Genomic DNA, 12,933 nt, shown 5'->3' on the forward strand with positions numbered 1-12,933 from the left:
TTGTTTTTTTTTTTTTTTTTTTTTCTTTTTTTATATAGCAATTGTTGTTTATACCATGTTGTGTCTGTGAATTGTAAACTTGATTTTAGTTTGTATGTGTGTGTGGTGTGTGTGTGTGTGTGTGTACGGAGGGGAGAACACAGGCACGGATAGCCTCTTTGTACCTGCCTCTTTTATTGTTTTTTTTGATCCTTGACAACATGCCCTCGCTTCTTCCTGCAGAGATCTGTTTCCAATCTGCCTGACGGCCAGTGACCAGGTAATCATGGCTCCGGATCTTCGTTTATCAGACGAAGCGAAACAGCATTGCTCTTATATTTTTGTCAAGAACTCATATCAGTTGAACAGGATCTGAAGTTTCAAGAGGGATGTAAAGAATTTCATTACTATACTTCAGTATTATTTATTAGTAATTTTCATTTAGATTGTAAACATATTTGACTGCACAATTCCGCAATTGTTCAGTTAGAATCAAGTATTCCTGAGAGCAATGTAAAGGCCCTTCCACACTGAATGCAAAGCAAACTGGAGCTAAATTTCAGACAGGGAGTCTCACGCTAATCCAGGCCACCCCATATACCCACTTACTTTGAATAATATATTTTTAAATTTCATCCCAGCTTCCTTCTTAACTACTAAAGGTGTAAGAGCGGCACTGGAGCCCAGTAGTCTACCAACATAAAAAGACCCAAACATTGTTCGCAGTCATTGGACGGTCAGGGAGTGCCAGTGTGATGAAGATCACTAGTGATTGAATCAAAGTCCCATATAAAATGCATGTAATAAGAGGTCAAACCCGGAAGCTGTGTACGAGGCACCAGTCAACTCTTCATTGTTGCATTCATCTCAGGGTCAGTTGAGGGAGTTTCCCAGTCACATGGCCAAGGAACATTGTTTACTGAACTTCTTTGGATGAAGGTGTAGTCTAGCATGGCACATGGCCTGGTAGAAGACATGCAGAGACACTCTAAAGTCCATTACATTAACCAGCAGACCGAAGGTCACTGTCAGAGCCACTGGCAGGTGCTGAAGGCATTCTTTGGAAGTCAAGGGACCTTAACCATCAGGGATCATCATCAGTTACCTCATTAAAGCAATGGAATTCCACACAAAACCTCCAGAAAGAGTCCAAGCAAAACTAGGACAACTGGGTCTCATAGACTATTTGAGTTGGCCTACATTATGTGTTTTGGGGTGAGCGGTCCATTGGCTGAACTGGATAACAGTGAAGTGAGGACAGTGAGGAAAGGAGCAGGAATCCGTTTCAAACTGTGATCAAGCAGGATACTTTATAAACTTTGTTCCTTAAAGCTACTTTGGGGCAAAAATGAATAAATGCACAGAAAATCCATATCCAAAATTCAAAATGTATCTGTACTTTCTCAACCCAAGTTGAGACACTTCCCCATTATTTTTAAATTCTCTCCCATTCCATACAGTAAGTAATACGATTTCCTCCACAGGGTTCCAGAGATGATCTCAGCGTTGGAGTAGGTTTAGCTGGTCAGGTGACCCATGTTTTACGCCATGGGAACTCGATGGACGCGTCCTTCTCCAAGGAATTGCTCAACTCCATTACAGGTATAGAGGTGTTGGTGTGTGGATGTGTTTCATAGACTGCTATTCATAGTCTATTCCTCACACAAATCTATCCTGCTTTCAGAATATTTGGAATATAATCACAACAGCTGCTTTTATACTGCTTTGCTTTGTTCCCCAGCCTTTTCGTCATTGGCCGTATCAACAGCTAACAATGCAGACTCCAGAGGCTCTCTCATCAGCATCGAGTCGAACCCCAGCAACAGTGAGAAGACGGATGGATGTGAGAAGGCAAGTACATGAATTTGTGACTGACTGACAGACAGACACATGACCAAAAACAGAAACTCAGAACAAAAGATAACAGACAAAATGCATGTTTTTTTCTCATATATCAAGAGAATAATTGTGATGGACTGTACTCAGTTTGCCAGGCCGCAGTCTTCATTGGGTTTTGGTGCACGCTTTGACAAACTGGATCAAGCGGAGACCAGAAGTTGCTCATATGTTTCCTGCACATCATGAAGACCATTTCAGATGGTGAGACTTTAAATCACTGAACCCTGAAAGAAGGATGTTTATTACACATATTCAGATCTCATAGCATCTGCAATGGCCTGTAACATGTGATATACTGTTTGCTCTCTCGGTGTTTGCAGAGGTGCTGGTTTCATACTGGCATCGAGCCATTCACCAGGAGATCAGCGATTTCTTCAATATCCTGGAGTGAGTCACTCTTTTCATTAAGACCAATAAATGGAGGAATACAAGAGAAAGTTTTCAGTATTTTGCATATTTCTCTTTTGAACAGACTGTGTCTCCAACACTTCCGGTTCCTTGGAAAGCGTCACATTGCCAGGTAAGATCTCCCCTCAGTTAGCTGTGTTTTATGCGTGCTCCAGTACATCTGGATGAATGTAAGGGTCGTCATTTCTTTTCTCTTCTCTTCTTTCTGTCCCTGATTGTATGTATGTACTCGAAAGCAGGAGCGAGAGAAGGAATGTCAGAGAATACACAAACATGCCCACATTTTCATTGAATTATTCTGAAAGCTAATGTCAAGAAATACTGCAGAAATATAGAAATGCAGTGTGGGATGTCTTCCCATTCAAATCCTGTAATGTGACTGTAATCCAAAATGGATTTAAACTTGCTTGATTCACAGTTACTGATGGGAGAAACCAAACTGTTTTCGAAACTTTTAAATCAGTTGAACCAATGGCTTTGCAGAATGATTCCCTGTTTTCGAAGCGCTCAAAAACGCCACATGCCTGTGACGCCTGCTGGTCAGAAGGTGTAAATGCAACAAAAACATGCATAAAAACTGCAATTGCAAATGCTTTATTGAAAGTGAAGTCTGTGAAATGCAATGAACAAATCATCAAATACTATTAAAAATGAAGTTTCTGTATGATATGTGCTACTGTACTTTAAGTTGCAGGGCTTGTTTTGTTTGTTTTATGGAGGGCTTGGCTAATAAGAGACTGTTAACTACTATTGCTCATTTTAATCATACAAATTTATGATCAAAAGCGTCTACAAATTTATACAACTGATCTGAGATCAGCTAAAAACCACTGGTTAAATTAGGGCATAAGTACATTGCGAACTAAAGAAATTTGTAAACATTTCACAAAAGTTATGATGTAACAAAGCCTTGTTTAATAAGTACATTGCGATATTAGTATTTTTTTATGAATTTTGTAGAATTTGTGTTGTTAGAAGTCTTTGGAGTCATAAATGAATGCCTGTTTTATTCCCACACCGTGTTGTCTTTGTTTAATCTTACATCTTTCCCTCATCACGCTCTCTGTTCCCACTTTCATGTTTTCCTCTGTCTGGCATTCAATACATAACAATCTCTAAAGACGACGACACCACCACCATTAATATCACAATACTTGTCCTGCTCTGAAACACTCCCCTAGAAGCTTGGCTTTCGTTTTCCTGTCTGTAATGGCTGTTGTGAGGATGAAGGGTTGGCGTTAAACCCTACTCTAATTGGGCTCGTTGTGTGCGCAGGAAGCTAGCGGCCGCTGTTAAGCTGGCTCAGGCCACACAGAACAATGGCACCCTGAAGGGGTCTAACGTGTCCGGACAGTCTTCAGGGCTCCTACCCCAATGGTAAACACCTAACAGGTCTACACAGAGCTCCCGAAATGACTTGCACTCCTAAAAATAAAGCTTCTGTGGTTCCATGAAGAACAATTAACATCAGTGGAAACTATGCATTGCACAAAAAGCAACATCTTTTATATACTGGAAAATGGTATTTTAAAATGTTCACATTGAATCCAAAATGGTTTCTTCTGGTGTCTGCTGCGAAAAACTCTTTTTGGAAGCTTTATTTCTAAGAGTGTAACACAAAATGTGCAGTGCATAGAATTAATTATTGCAATAAATGCATTTCTTAGCTAAGTGATTTTAACCCTGTGTATAACGTTTCTAAAACACACTAAAACACACGCACAAGCATTTTGTCCCGGTTTATTATCAGGTGTTCCCTTTAACTACTGTGTAACACATTAACGGATCGTCTGGTACAGTGGTAGTTGTTGTGTTCATGCTGTATTGCAGAACACTTCTGCTGCTATCGAGGTTAGGGGACAGGTTAGTTGGTCTAGTTAGGTTTAAATGTGGATTAAAGGGTAGAAGTAGAGTCATCATTGTAATAATAGTGTAATAACTACAGAAATTAATTGCATGCAGGTATTTTAAAATGTGTATGTACACAGTGACTGCATTGTATCAAGTGATTCTTTAAATATTAGTACATTGTACTTAAAGGCACTTTGTGTAAAGTAGGTGTGTCCTGTGGAAAAATCATAGTTCATCATGTTACATCCATTTATGTCTGTATCCATTCAGCCCGTCTCATTCACCTACAGGCTTTCTGCAGCTCTTCAAAAGGTCTTTTAAAGTGTTATTTCACTCTTTCACAAATTAAGGCCTTAAAAGGTCTTAAATCAGAGCCGGAGGTCTTAAAATTCATAAAGTATTAAATGTTCATGCACTGCAAAAACAACAAAAAAAGTCTTCTTCAATATTTTTGTCTTGTTTTCCAATATAAATATCTTAACATCTTTCAACAAAGGATTATTTTTACTTGAGATTCAAAACGAAGATATGAAGTCTTGTTTTCTGAAAAATCTAACAAATTTAAGTTTATGCATAAAGCAAGAACAAATGTATTAAAACCTGTTCTAATGAAGTCGATTTTTCTGAGCCCCATTGGTAGATATTTATTCTTGTTTTAATCACAAACTCATTAAAAAAAAAACCTTTTTAATACTATTTTTGCCTCCTCAAGTAAATATAGTATCTTAAAAAGTCTTAAATTTACCTTTATAAAACCTGCAGAAACCCTGTTATATGTCTCTGTTGTTACAAAGAAAATAAAAGGCTACACAGCAAAATCCCCAGTGTTAATTTAACACTCTGAGTGTGGACTCATATAAACACTGAAGCAGTGTTAAAAGTAACACTGAAGCAGTGTTAAAGTTAATGAGATAATTAGGAGATTATTGAGTGATATTTGCCATCTATTGAAGACACCTGATGTTAACAAGCAGAATCCCTAAACGAGAAAATCACCTTGTGTGCACCATTATGTGTTCAGTTTTGCTTTAGTTGGGATCTTGCCCCTTCTTGTTTAACTTTAAATTTTATTTGGCTGATATACACGAGTTATAACAAACAGTAAACCGGATGAAAGTCCTCAAGGTCGGATGATTATGCTTTAATGTAATCATTATGTGAGTCTGATCACTGAACTCACTCAGCTTCTTTTCTCTGAGTTATATTTCCTTTATTGAATATAACAACTTTTGATGCCACCGTGAAGAAGTCCTGTATTTGCTATACTTCGTACGGTTCCCTTGTACAAAACTGTTTCTGATTCTTTTTCACGATACTACTGCACATGATGGAACAACGGGTAACACCTGTGCTGTGTGCTTCACATACATCAACTCTGACCATTCAATTACACTCATCTGGACTGAGCAATCAAGTATGATTTTTATCATAACTGTGATGTGTGTGTGTGTGTGTGTGTGTGTGTGTGTGTGTGTGTGTGTGTGTGTTAGATGTGTATGTCGTCTGAAGGAGAAAGCGTCAGACCCTACAGATATTGAAGCCAATCTTTCTACTGAAGTCTCTCTGACCGTGTTGGATGTTCTGGACCTGTTAAATCAGGTGTCTTTGTGTTCATCATCACAAGGTAATATAGATACAGATTTATGATGTGGAAATGTATCCCAGTGTACGCTTGATCCAGTGAGACGTGTTTGATTGCTGTAGAGATCTGATGAAAAGCATCCAAAATTCTGCAAAAACCAGTAACGCTAACTATAACCATAGTGTCATTCATTTCTGGGTTTGTACAACCTTTCGAGAGGAGACATATTTCCAGCACTTTAAAGCTCCAAAATGATCCAATTTGAATATTATTTTTAACGGGATGACCAAAATATACTGTGGTGAACAAAAAAAAAAAATCTAATCCACCCACTATAACCTGTAGATGGCAGCAGATGAGCACTTATTGGAGCTTAATCAGTCATTCATTTATAGTTTTTTCCTTTATATGTTTGAAATTGAATAAATCACTACTATATATAAAATCATCAAGAAATCAGATTTTGTCAGAGGTTTTGGCTCTTTGTTTTATGTGTGTAGTGAGTGTATGAAGTAAGAAAAGTATCCAAAGTGCTTTGTGCTCATAATCACTGAAGTTGTTGGTCAGTTCCATCATATAACCTACAGAAGAATAATGGTAAATTTAATAAAAGTCATTCTTTCGTTATATACCTTTTCTAGATTTTGGCACATTACTGTTGAATTGTAAAAAAATTAACTCAACTTAAGCTTGAAGTAGTTAGTCTGGAAATGTGTATAAACATAAAATAAATAAGAAATTAATATAAATACTTTTTAGTAACTGTGCTTGTCAATGCAAAATGATAAAGTTATCAAATAGTTTATATACCTCTAAAAAGTACTGCACATTGTAATTTCTTATGAATGTGTTGTTAAGTCTATTTATGCTATCAAGGCCTGCATTAAACTTATTATAAAAAAACAACCAATCTTGCAAAATGTTATTACAATATAAAATAATGGCTTTTCTATTTTAATATCCTTTAAAAAATAATTTATTTCTGTGATGAAATGCTGAATTTCCAGCATCATTACTCCAGTATAAAAGTGTCACCACATTGATCTTCAGAAATCATTCTAATATGCTGATTTATTATTAGAATATCAATGTTTGGTACCAGTTGTGCTGACAAATAATTTTTTTTTGGGAAACTGTGATACTTTTTTTCATAATTTTTTGATAAATAAAAAAGTTAAAAAAGAACAGCATTTATTCCAAAATAATAAATATTTTTTAACAATTAATTTTTTTCTAACTAAATAAATATTTTCTATCACTTCTTATCAATTTAACACATCCTTTCTGAATAAAAGTTTAAAATTCTTTCAAAAAAAGAAAGAATACATTTGAACAGTAGTGTGTATATTGTTAGAAAAGATTTCTATTTTAAATAAATGCTTTCTTATTTAACTTTTTTAATTTTTATTCATCAAAGGAATCCTATGTAAAAAGTAATACAGGTTCCCAATAAAATATGAAGCAACACAACATTTTTTTAATGGAGCTGAAAATCTATTTTCATTGAAGAAGAAAAATTATTTTTACATCATAATAATAATTCCCACAATAGTTACATTTTTCCTGTATTTTTTGATCAAATTAAATTTGCAGTCTTAATGAGCTGCAGAGAAGAAACTCCTGTAAAAACACTTTCTTTTCTTAAAATAGTTTCTGATCCCAAACTTTTGACACGGTAGTGTGTGTCTGTGTTACCTTTCTTTTTTGCTTGCGGTGTTTGTGTTTGAGTCCAAACTCTTATATGGGTTTGTTGTGTGTGTGTGTGTGTGTGTGTGTACATTGTGAAAAAACTGACTTTGATTGGGAGGACAAAAGTATTTCAGATATTAGTTATATCTGTAAACAAAAATGTTTCACTGCCTACTGTTTTTAAGAAATAACACAAGATCATGTTAAACTACATAAGCCAACATTAAGTTTAATTTGAGAAAAAATAGGACAAAAATCACTGCAGTAATCACAATCTCTAACTCCTCAATTAATTCTGATTGTAAGGAGGTTCTGTTACCATATGGTATGTTTTCTCTAAGATGACTAACTCCTGCTGTCTTCTCTTCTGCTGCAGAAATGGCTGCAAGCACCGATGAAGGGCAGAAACTCTCTGAAGGAACAGACGTGTTTGACACGTACCTGCTGTTCTTCCAGATCATCCAGTCCCACCAACACCCCTCTCAACAAGTCTTCAGCGCACTGCGCCTTCTTCATTGCACACGGTGTGTCACTCTATCTCTTCGGCTATTGTTCAGGGCCTTTGTTCTTTCTTCCCACCAGTGGGAGTGGTTTCAGCGTGACAGCAGACGACGACCACTGAGTTTCCGGAGCAGGAGAATACTGCTATCTCTTTCAAAATTTTGATTACGTTATTTGCTTGGTGGGATTGTTTTAGCACTCAAATTTGGGCTGGGTGGTTAAAGAAAACATTTTTCTGTGATGGTGACAAAACTTAGGAGGACATTATTAATTATTGCTTTTAAACAGACACTTAATATGGAACAGCCGTCCCCGTTTTTTCTCTGATTTTTAAGAGCTAAGCCGAAGGTGTGTTCTGTTTCAGGATTCTATGCCAGTCCACAGACCATTGGGAAAGTTATTAAATTTGGCACACAGATAGAGGACAGGCTCAACATTAATCAGCACAAGTTTGGAGTCTCTAACTCAAACTCTTAAGTGCCACCACTTGTCCAAATTTTCCCTCGTGAAATACTAAGAAGAATTTTGCAAACGTGGAATTTTAGGGAAGCCAACATTCCTCAATGCCAAGTCAACAAATGGATGTCAAAGATAACAGTTTCTATTGTTGTCAAGATTTTTTAGCGATTTTTATTAATGCGGAAAACCCTAGTTTTTTCAAACTACATCCTAGACGAATTTGTCTGATTTTCACCGCAACAATTGGCTCAGATCATCCTAAAGACCATGCATAGCAAAAAGTTGTGGAATTAAAGTTGATTAGTCAAACCGTTCTCGATAAACGCTCAAACAAATTTGATGAAGAGCACACCAAAATGGACATGAGGCTATATCTCTGCAATGCTTTAGCATATTCAAACCAATATTGGTGTGTTTTATAATAACTACGACCTGAGGCTACCTGCACATTTTCGGCATAGTGCCACCTAGTGGTCGGGACATATGATAAATACCTTTTTTTGCTTATAACTTCTGAGACAGTTTGCCCAAAAAAATCACAAGCACCTGGTGGTTTAGATATGTACGTTAGCTTGTGAAGCCAGCCAGACACCCTGTGCGGTTGTTGAGAACCTTAAATGCAAATTTCAAAAAAATGTTTATAGAACTTTTGCCTTATTATCAGGCAAACTGGTCTTATTAGAGTCCTTGGATCATGCCGAGAACTATCGATACCAATTGTGCTACTTCCTGTCCGTGGCTGTATCTCTGCAAAGCTTTCGGCATATTAACACCAAACTTTGACCTGCACCATTGTCATCTCACCACCTCTGAACACACCACATCAATTTGATAATAGCGCCATCCTATTGGTCAAAAAGTGATGAACCTTTTAATCATATTACTAGTGGTTGTATTTATAATTTTTCAGCCACTTGTGGACTAAAAATCATCTTAAAATGGCTTTACGGACTTTCAACTGCTGTTGTGCAGTGATAGTTCCTATTTGTAGTTATTGGGTTCAAACCTTGTGGGGTGTCATCGGTGTATTTAAAAACACTTAGTAGACCAAAACCTACAAAGAACATATCAGGCATAAAGTTTGCAATTTAAACAATTTGAAACCTCAGGGGGAAACCTCTGGAAGTTTAACTAGGATGATTGAAAAGTGGTTTTTATTTTTTTTTTATTTGTGGAGACAAATAGTACTTGAATTAAGCCGCTCCACCAAAAATAAGAGGAACAAAATTTAACAGTTTAATTTCATGTTTATGACAGGTGCAGTTTTACAGAGCCAGTGACATCTGATGGTCACGATGATCTCTTGTTGTCACAAATAAAACATCTAAATAGTTCTATTGTCATAAGGACAATGCAAAATACAGTTTCACAACCTATAAGAATTATCTTGGCAATTTCACATTGGCATGTCTGGCAGAAACTACATTTGGGACCCCTGCGGTGGCAGAATGTAAAAGGGGCCCACATTGTGTAGGCAAACATATTACTTGAATCCATTGTGCTCACAACAATTTTTCATGCAAAGTTTAAAATTCAATCATCATAATTTTGCGAGGGGTTGATTAAAAAAGCAAGCAAACACTGAAACTAAAAGCTGTAGAGATCTCTGACTCTCACGCTCATTTCCTCTTCAGTGCCCGTTCCACGTTTTTCCAAGGTAATGCGGATCTGTGCGGCAGTCTGTGTTATGAGGTCCTGAAGTGCTGTAACCATCGCTCCAGCTCCCACACTGTAACCGGAAGCCTCCGCCGCCTGCTCTACTTTCCTCATGAGGAGCGAACTTTGAGTTAGCAGACGGCAAATGCAGTCGTCCGCTCACACCTTGCAGGTCAGGCTTCTGTTTACTCTGCTCTTCTGATGTGTGGCTGTCTGTCATTTGGGTAACGGCTTTATTTCCAGATTCCACTTTAGACATTCTACTAACTATAAGTGACTTTGCAGCTACATGTCCCACTGACACTCTTCCTCATATCATATTTGTAAATTTACAACAGCATTTTAAATAAATAAATAAATCTAAGTTTGCGAAATTAAAGTTATAATATTTTGAGAATAAAGTTAAAATTACTAGAATATTCATCATATTTTTGCAATACAAGATTGAAATTGTAATATTTTAAGAATAAAGTTAATATTTTCAGAATAAAGTCACAGTATTTGGAGAATAGAGCCAAAATTACAAGATTAAAGTCCTAATGTTTTTGAGGAATAAAGGAACAAATATTTTGAGAGTAAAGTTGTCATTTGAGAAGATTAAAGACATGTTTTGAGGATTAAAGACATGTTTTTCATTTTTCCGGGTCTTTTTCTGTTGTCAGTTTCATGAGCCGTTTTCCCTCCCTGTTTAATTAGTTCAGTTCATCCTTGGTTTCCTGCCTGTTTTGTTCTATGTTCCTGATAATAGTTTGCTTTGTCTCAGTTCAGTTGTGTTTGCTCGTTAAGTCTCTGTAATTTATTCTCTCAGTTTTGGGTCTGTCTTGGTTCTGGTAAATTAGTTATTCTTAAGACTGTTTTGTCTTCGTACAGTTCTTCCTGTGCATCTCTGAGTTTTTTTGTTCATTAAAAGTTTCCCCTGGATCTCGTACTCCCTCGTTGTTGAGAGTTTTTAATAATACAGTCATGACCAGTATGATGGCGTGAATTAAATTTTAATGTTTAAAATCCACCTTCAGTACTCTGCAAAAACATCTGAACATTCCAACTTAATCAGTTTCACATTGTAATTTAATATTAAACACAGCAATAATAAACTTCTGGAAGGTTGAAGTGGAATCCAACTCATTAAATTTAAGTTATACATAATTGTTATTTTTTTTCTGAGGTAAATAATGTTATGCAACTATTCACAAAGCTTTTTTATTGACGGTAATAAATGCTTGGAAATAATATTTCATGTCTTCAAGTGTGTCACATTATCAAAATATTATGGCTGTTATCACGCAATATTAGATGTTTTTTTTTATTTTTATTATTATTATTATTTTACATGCCACTAAAACACTGCCGTATAACTACATGTAATCTATAACTTTCAGTTAGTGTTATTAGTAGATTGTTTGGTTAAGGGTTAGGCTTAGGGTTACGTAGAATAAGTTTATGTACTTACTAAGTCAGTAGAATGTCCGTCAAAATAAAGTGTTAGCAGATATTAAGCAGACAGTCACTAATATATGGAGTTACAAAGTTACTTAGTAGAATACTTAGTAGAAAGTGGACCATCAGAATACAGTGTTAGCCTGTGTCTGTGTGCCTTGTTGAGGACTGAATGTGAGAGACAGTCACTGAAGCTGATTTGGGTTCTTCCCTTCTCCTCCTCCAGGTGATTAAATCTGTGAGTCAGCTGATCGCTGATGCAGGTATCGTGGTTCACGAGCTTCCAGCAGTCTCTGGCCATCATCAACAACTTCGCCAATGGAGACACGCCACTTAAAGTGAGAGTTTATAATCAAGCCAATGTAGAAAAAGCTTGCAAATGTCTTCTATCATTTGTTTACAATGAACCTGCTCTTTATTGTATGTGCATGTGTGAACACCTCAGTCCTGCACGTAAAGATGATTAACATCCATTTATATCCAAAGCCATATCAATATCAAAGTATAGGCACACAGCTGGGGGGTCCTGTGGCGCCCCCCCCCCAGTGATGAAACCTGATGAATGGCTAGAAATGCCCCTGTTTTTTGAAAGTAAACGAAAGATTAAACGTTGGCAAAACCTCAACGTGGCAAAACACCTCAAGAAGATTTGAGAGCATAGGTGTGGGAGAAATTTTTGTGGTTGTATAGTAACATTGTTATTTATCTTTTGATTACATCTTAAGGAGCACCACGTTCCCGGCTGAGGTGAAGGACCTGACCAAGAGGATACGCACCGTCCTGATGGCCACCTCCGCCAAATGAAAGAGCATGAAATGACCCGGGAGATTGTTGGTGGACCTGCAGTCGACAGCCTCGCCAACTCCTACGCCAGCACCCCCCTCGCTCGCAGACGCACCCTGGCTAGAGAGCAGCTTGTGCCAATATCCATGTTAGAAACGGAGACCTGCTGAGGTCAGGGATGAACTTCATCGAGAGGATCTTTTTGATTAGCTTGATTTATGCCTGCATTATGGAGCTCGTGTAACACAAAACAAGATGCTAGAAGACACAATTCAATATATGCAATAAATGAGAATGATGATTGTCGGTAACTTTCATGTTTTGAAAAACATGAGGGTGTGATTTTTTTTTTTTGGGGGATATTTTTTTTGTTTGGGGTTAGGTTCAGTTAAAAAATGTGAATTTTTTTTGAATGTGTTCTCTCTCTGGGGATATAAGATCAGGATGAGTTTGTTTCTTCATCAGATTTGGTGAAATGTAGCACTGCATCAGTGTGAAAATTGTGGATTATTGTGATGTTTTATCAGCTGTTTGGACTCTAATTCTGACGGCACCCATTCACTGCAGAGCATCCATTGCTGAGACACTGATGCAGTGCTACATTGGCTGAACTGTTCCTTTAAAGCCTCATTCATGCAGATGTCAGTGCCTCAGATCTGAATTCGTCTGAAAGAGACTAGTGCTTTTGT

The 12,933-nt window shown here is 37.0% G+C and overlaps 1 protein-coding gene across 1 annotated transcript in view; it reads left to right on the forward strand.

Annotated features, from left to right (window-relative positions):
* Positions 1–12,933, forward strand: part of LOC109090197 (dedicator of cytokinesis protein 10) — an 89,737-nt gene that overhangs the window by 64,314 nt on the left and 12,490 nt on the right. Inside the window, 10 exon segments of the mRNA XM_042770714.1 lie at positions 223–259; positions 1,464–1,581; positions 1,721–1,830; positions 1,966–2,032; positions 2,035–2,079; positions 2,199–2,265; positions 2,351–2,398; positions 3,562–3,663; positions 10,003–10,099; positions 11,725–11,799. Of these exon segments, the coding sequence (XP_042626648.1) occupies positions 223–259; positions 1,464–1,581; positions 1,721–1,830; positions 1,966–2,032; positions 2,035–2,079; positions 2,199–2,265; positions 2,351–2,398; positions 3,562–3,663; positions 10,003–10,099; positions 11,725–11,799 (766 nt within the window).

The sequence above is a fragment of the Cyprinus carpio genome, chromosome A15, assembly GCF_018340385.1.
Source record: "Cyprinus carpio isolate SPL01 chromosome A15, ASM1834038v1, whole genome shotgun sequence".
In the NCBI taxonomy this organism is placed as follows: domain Eukaryota; kingdom Metazoa; phylum Chordata; class Actinopteri; order Cypriniformes; family Cyprinidae; genus Cyprinus; species Cyprinus carpio.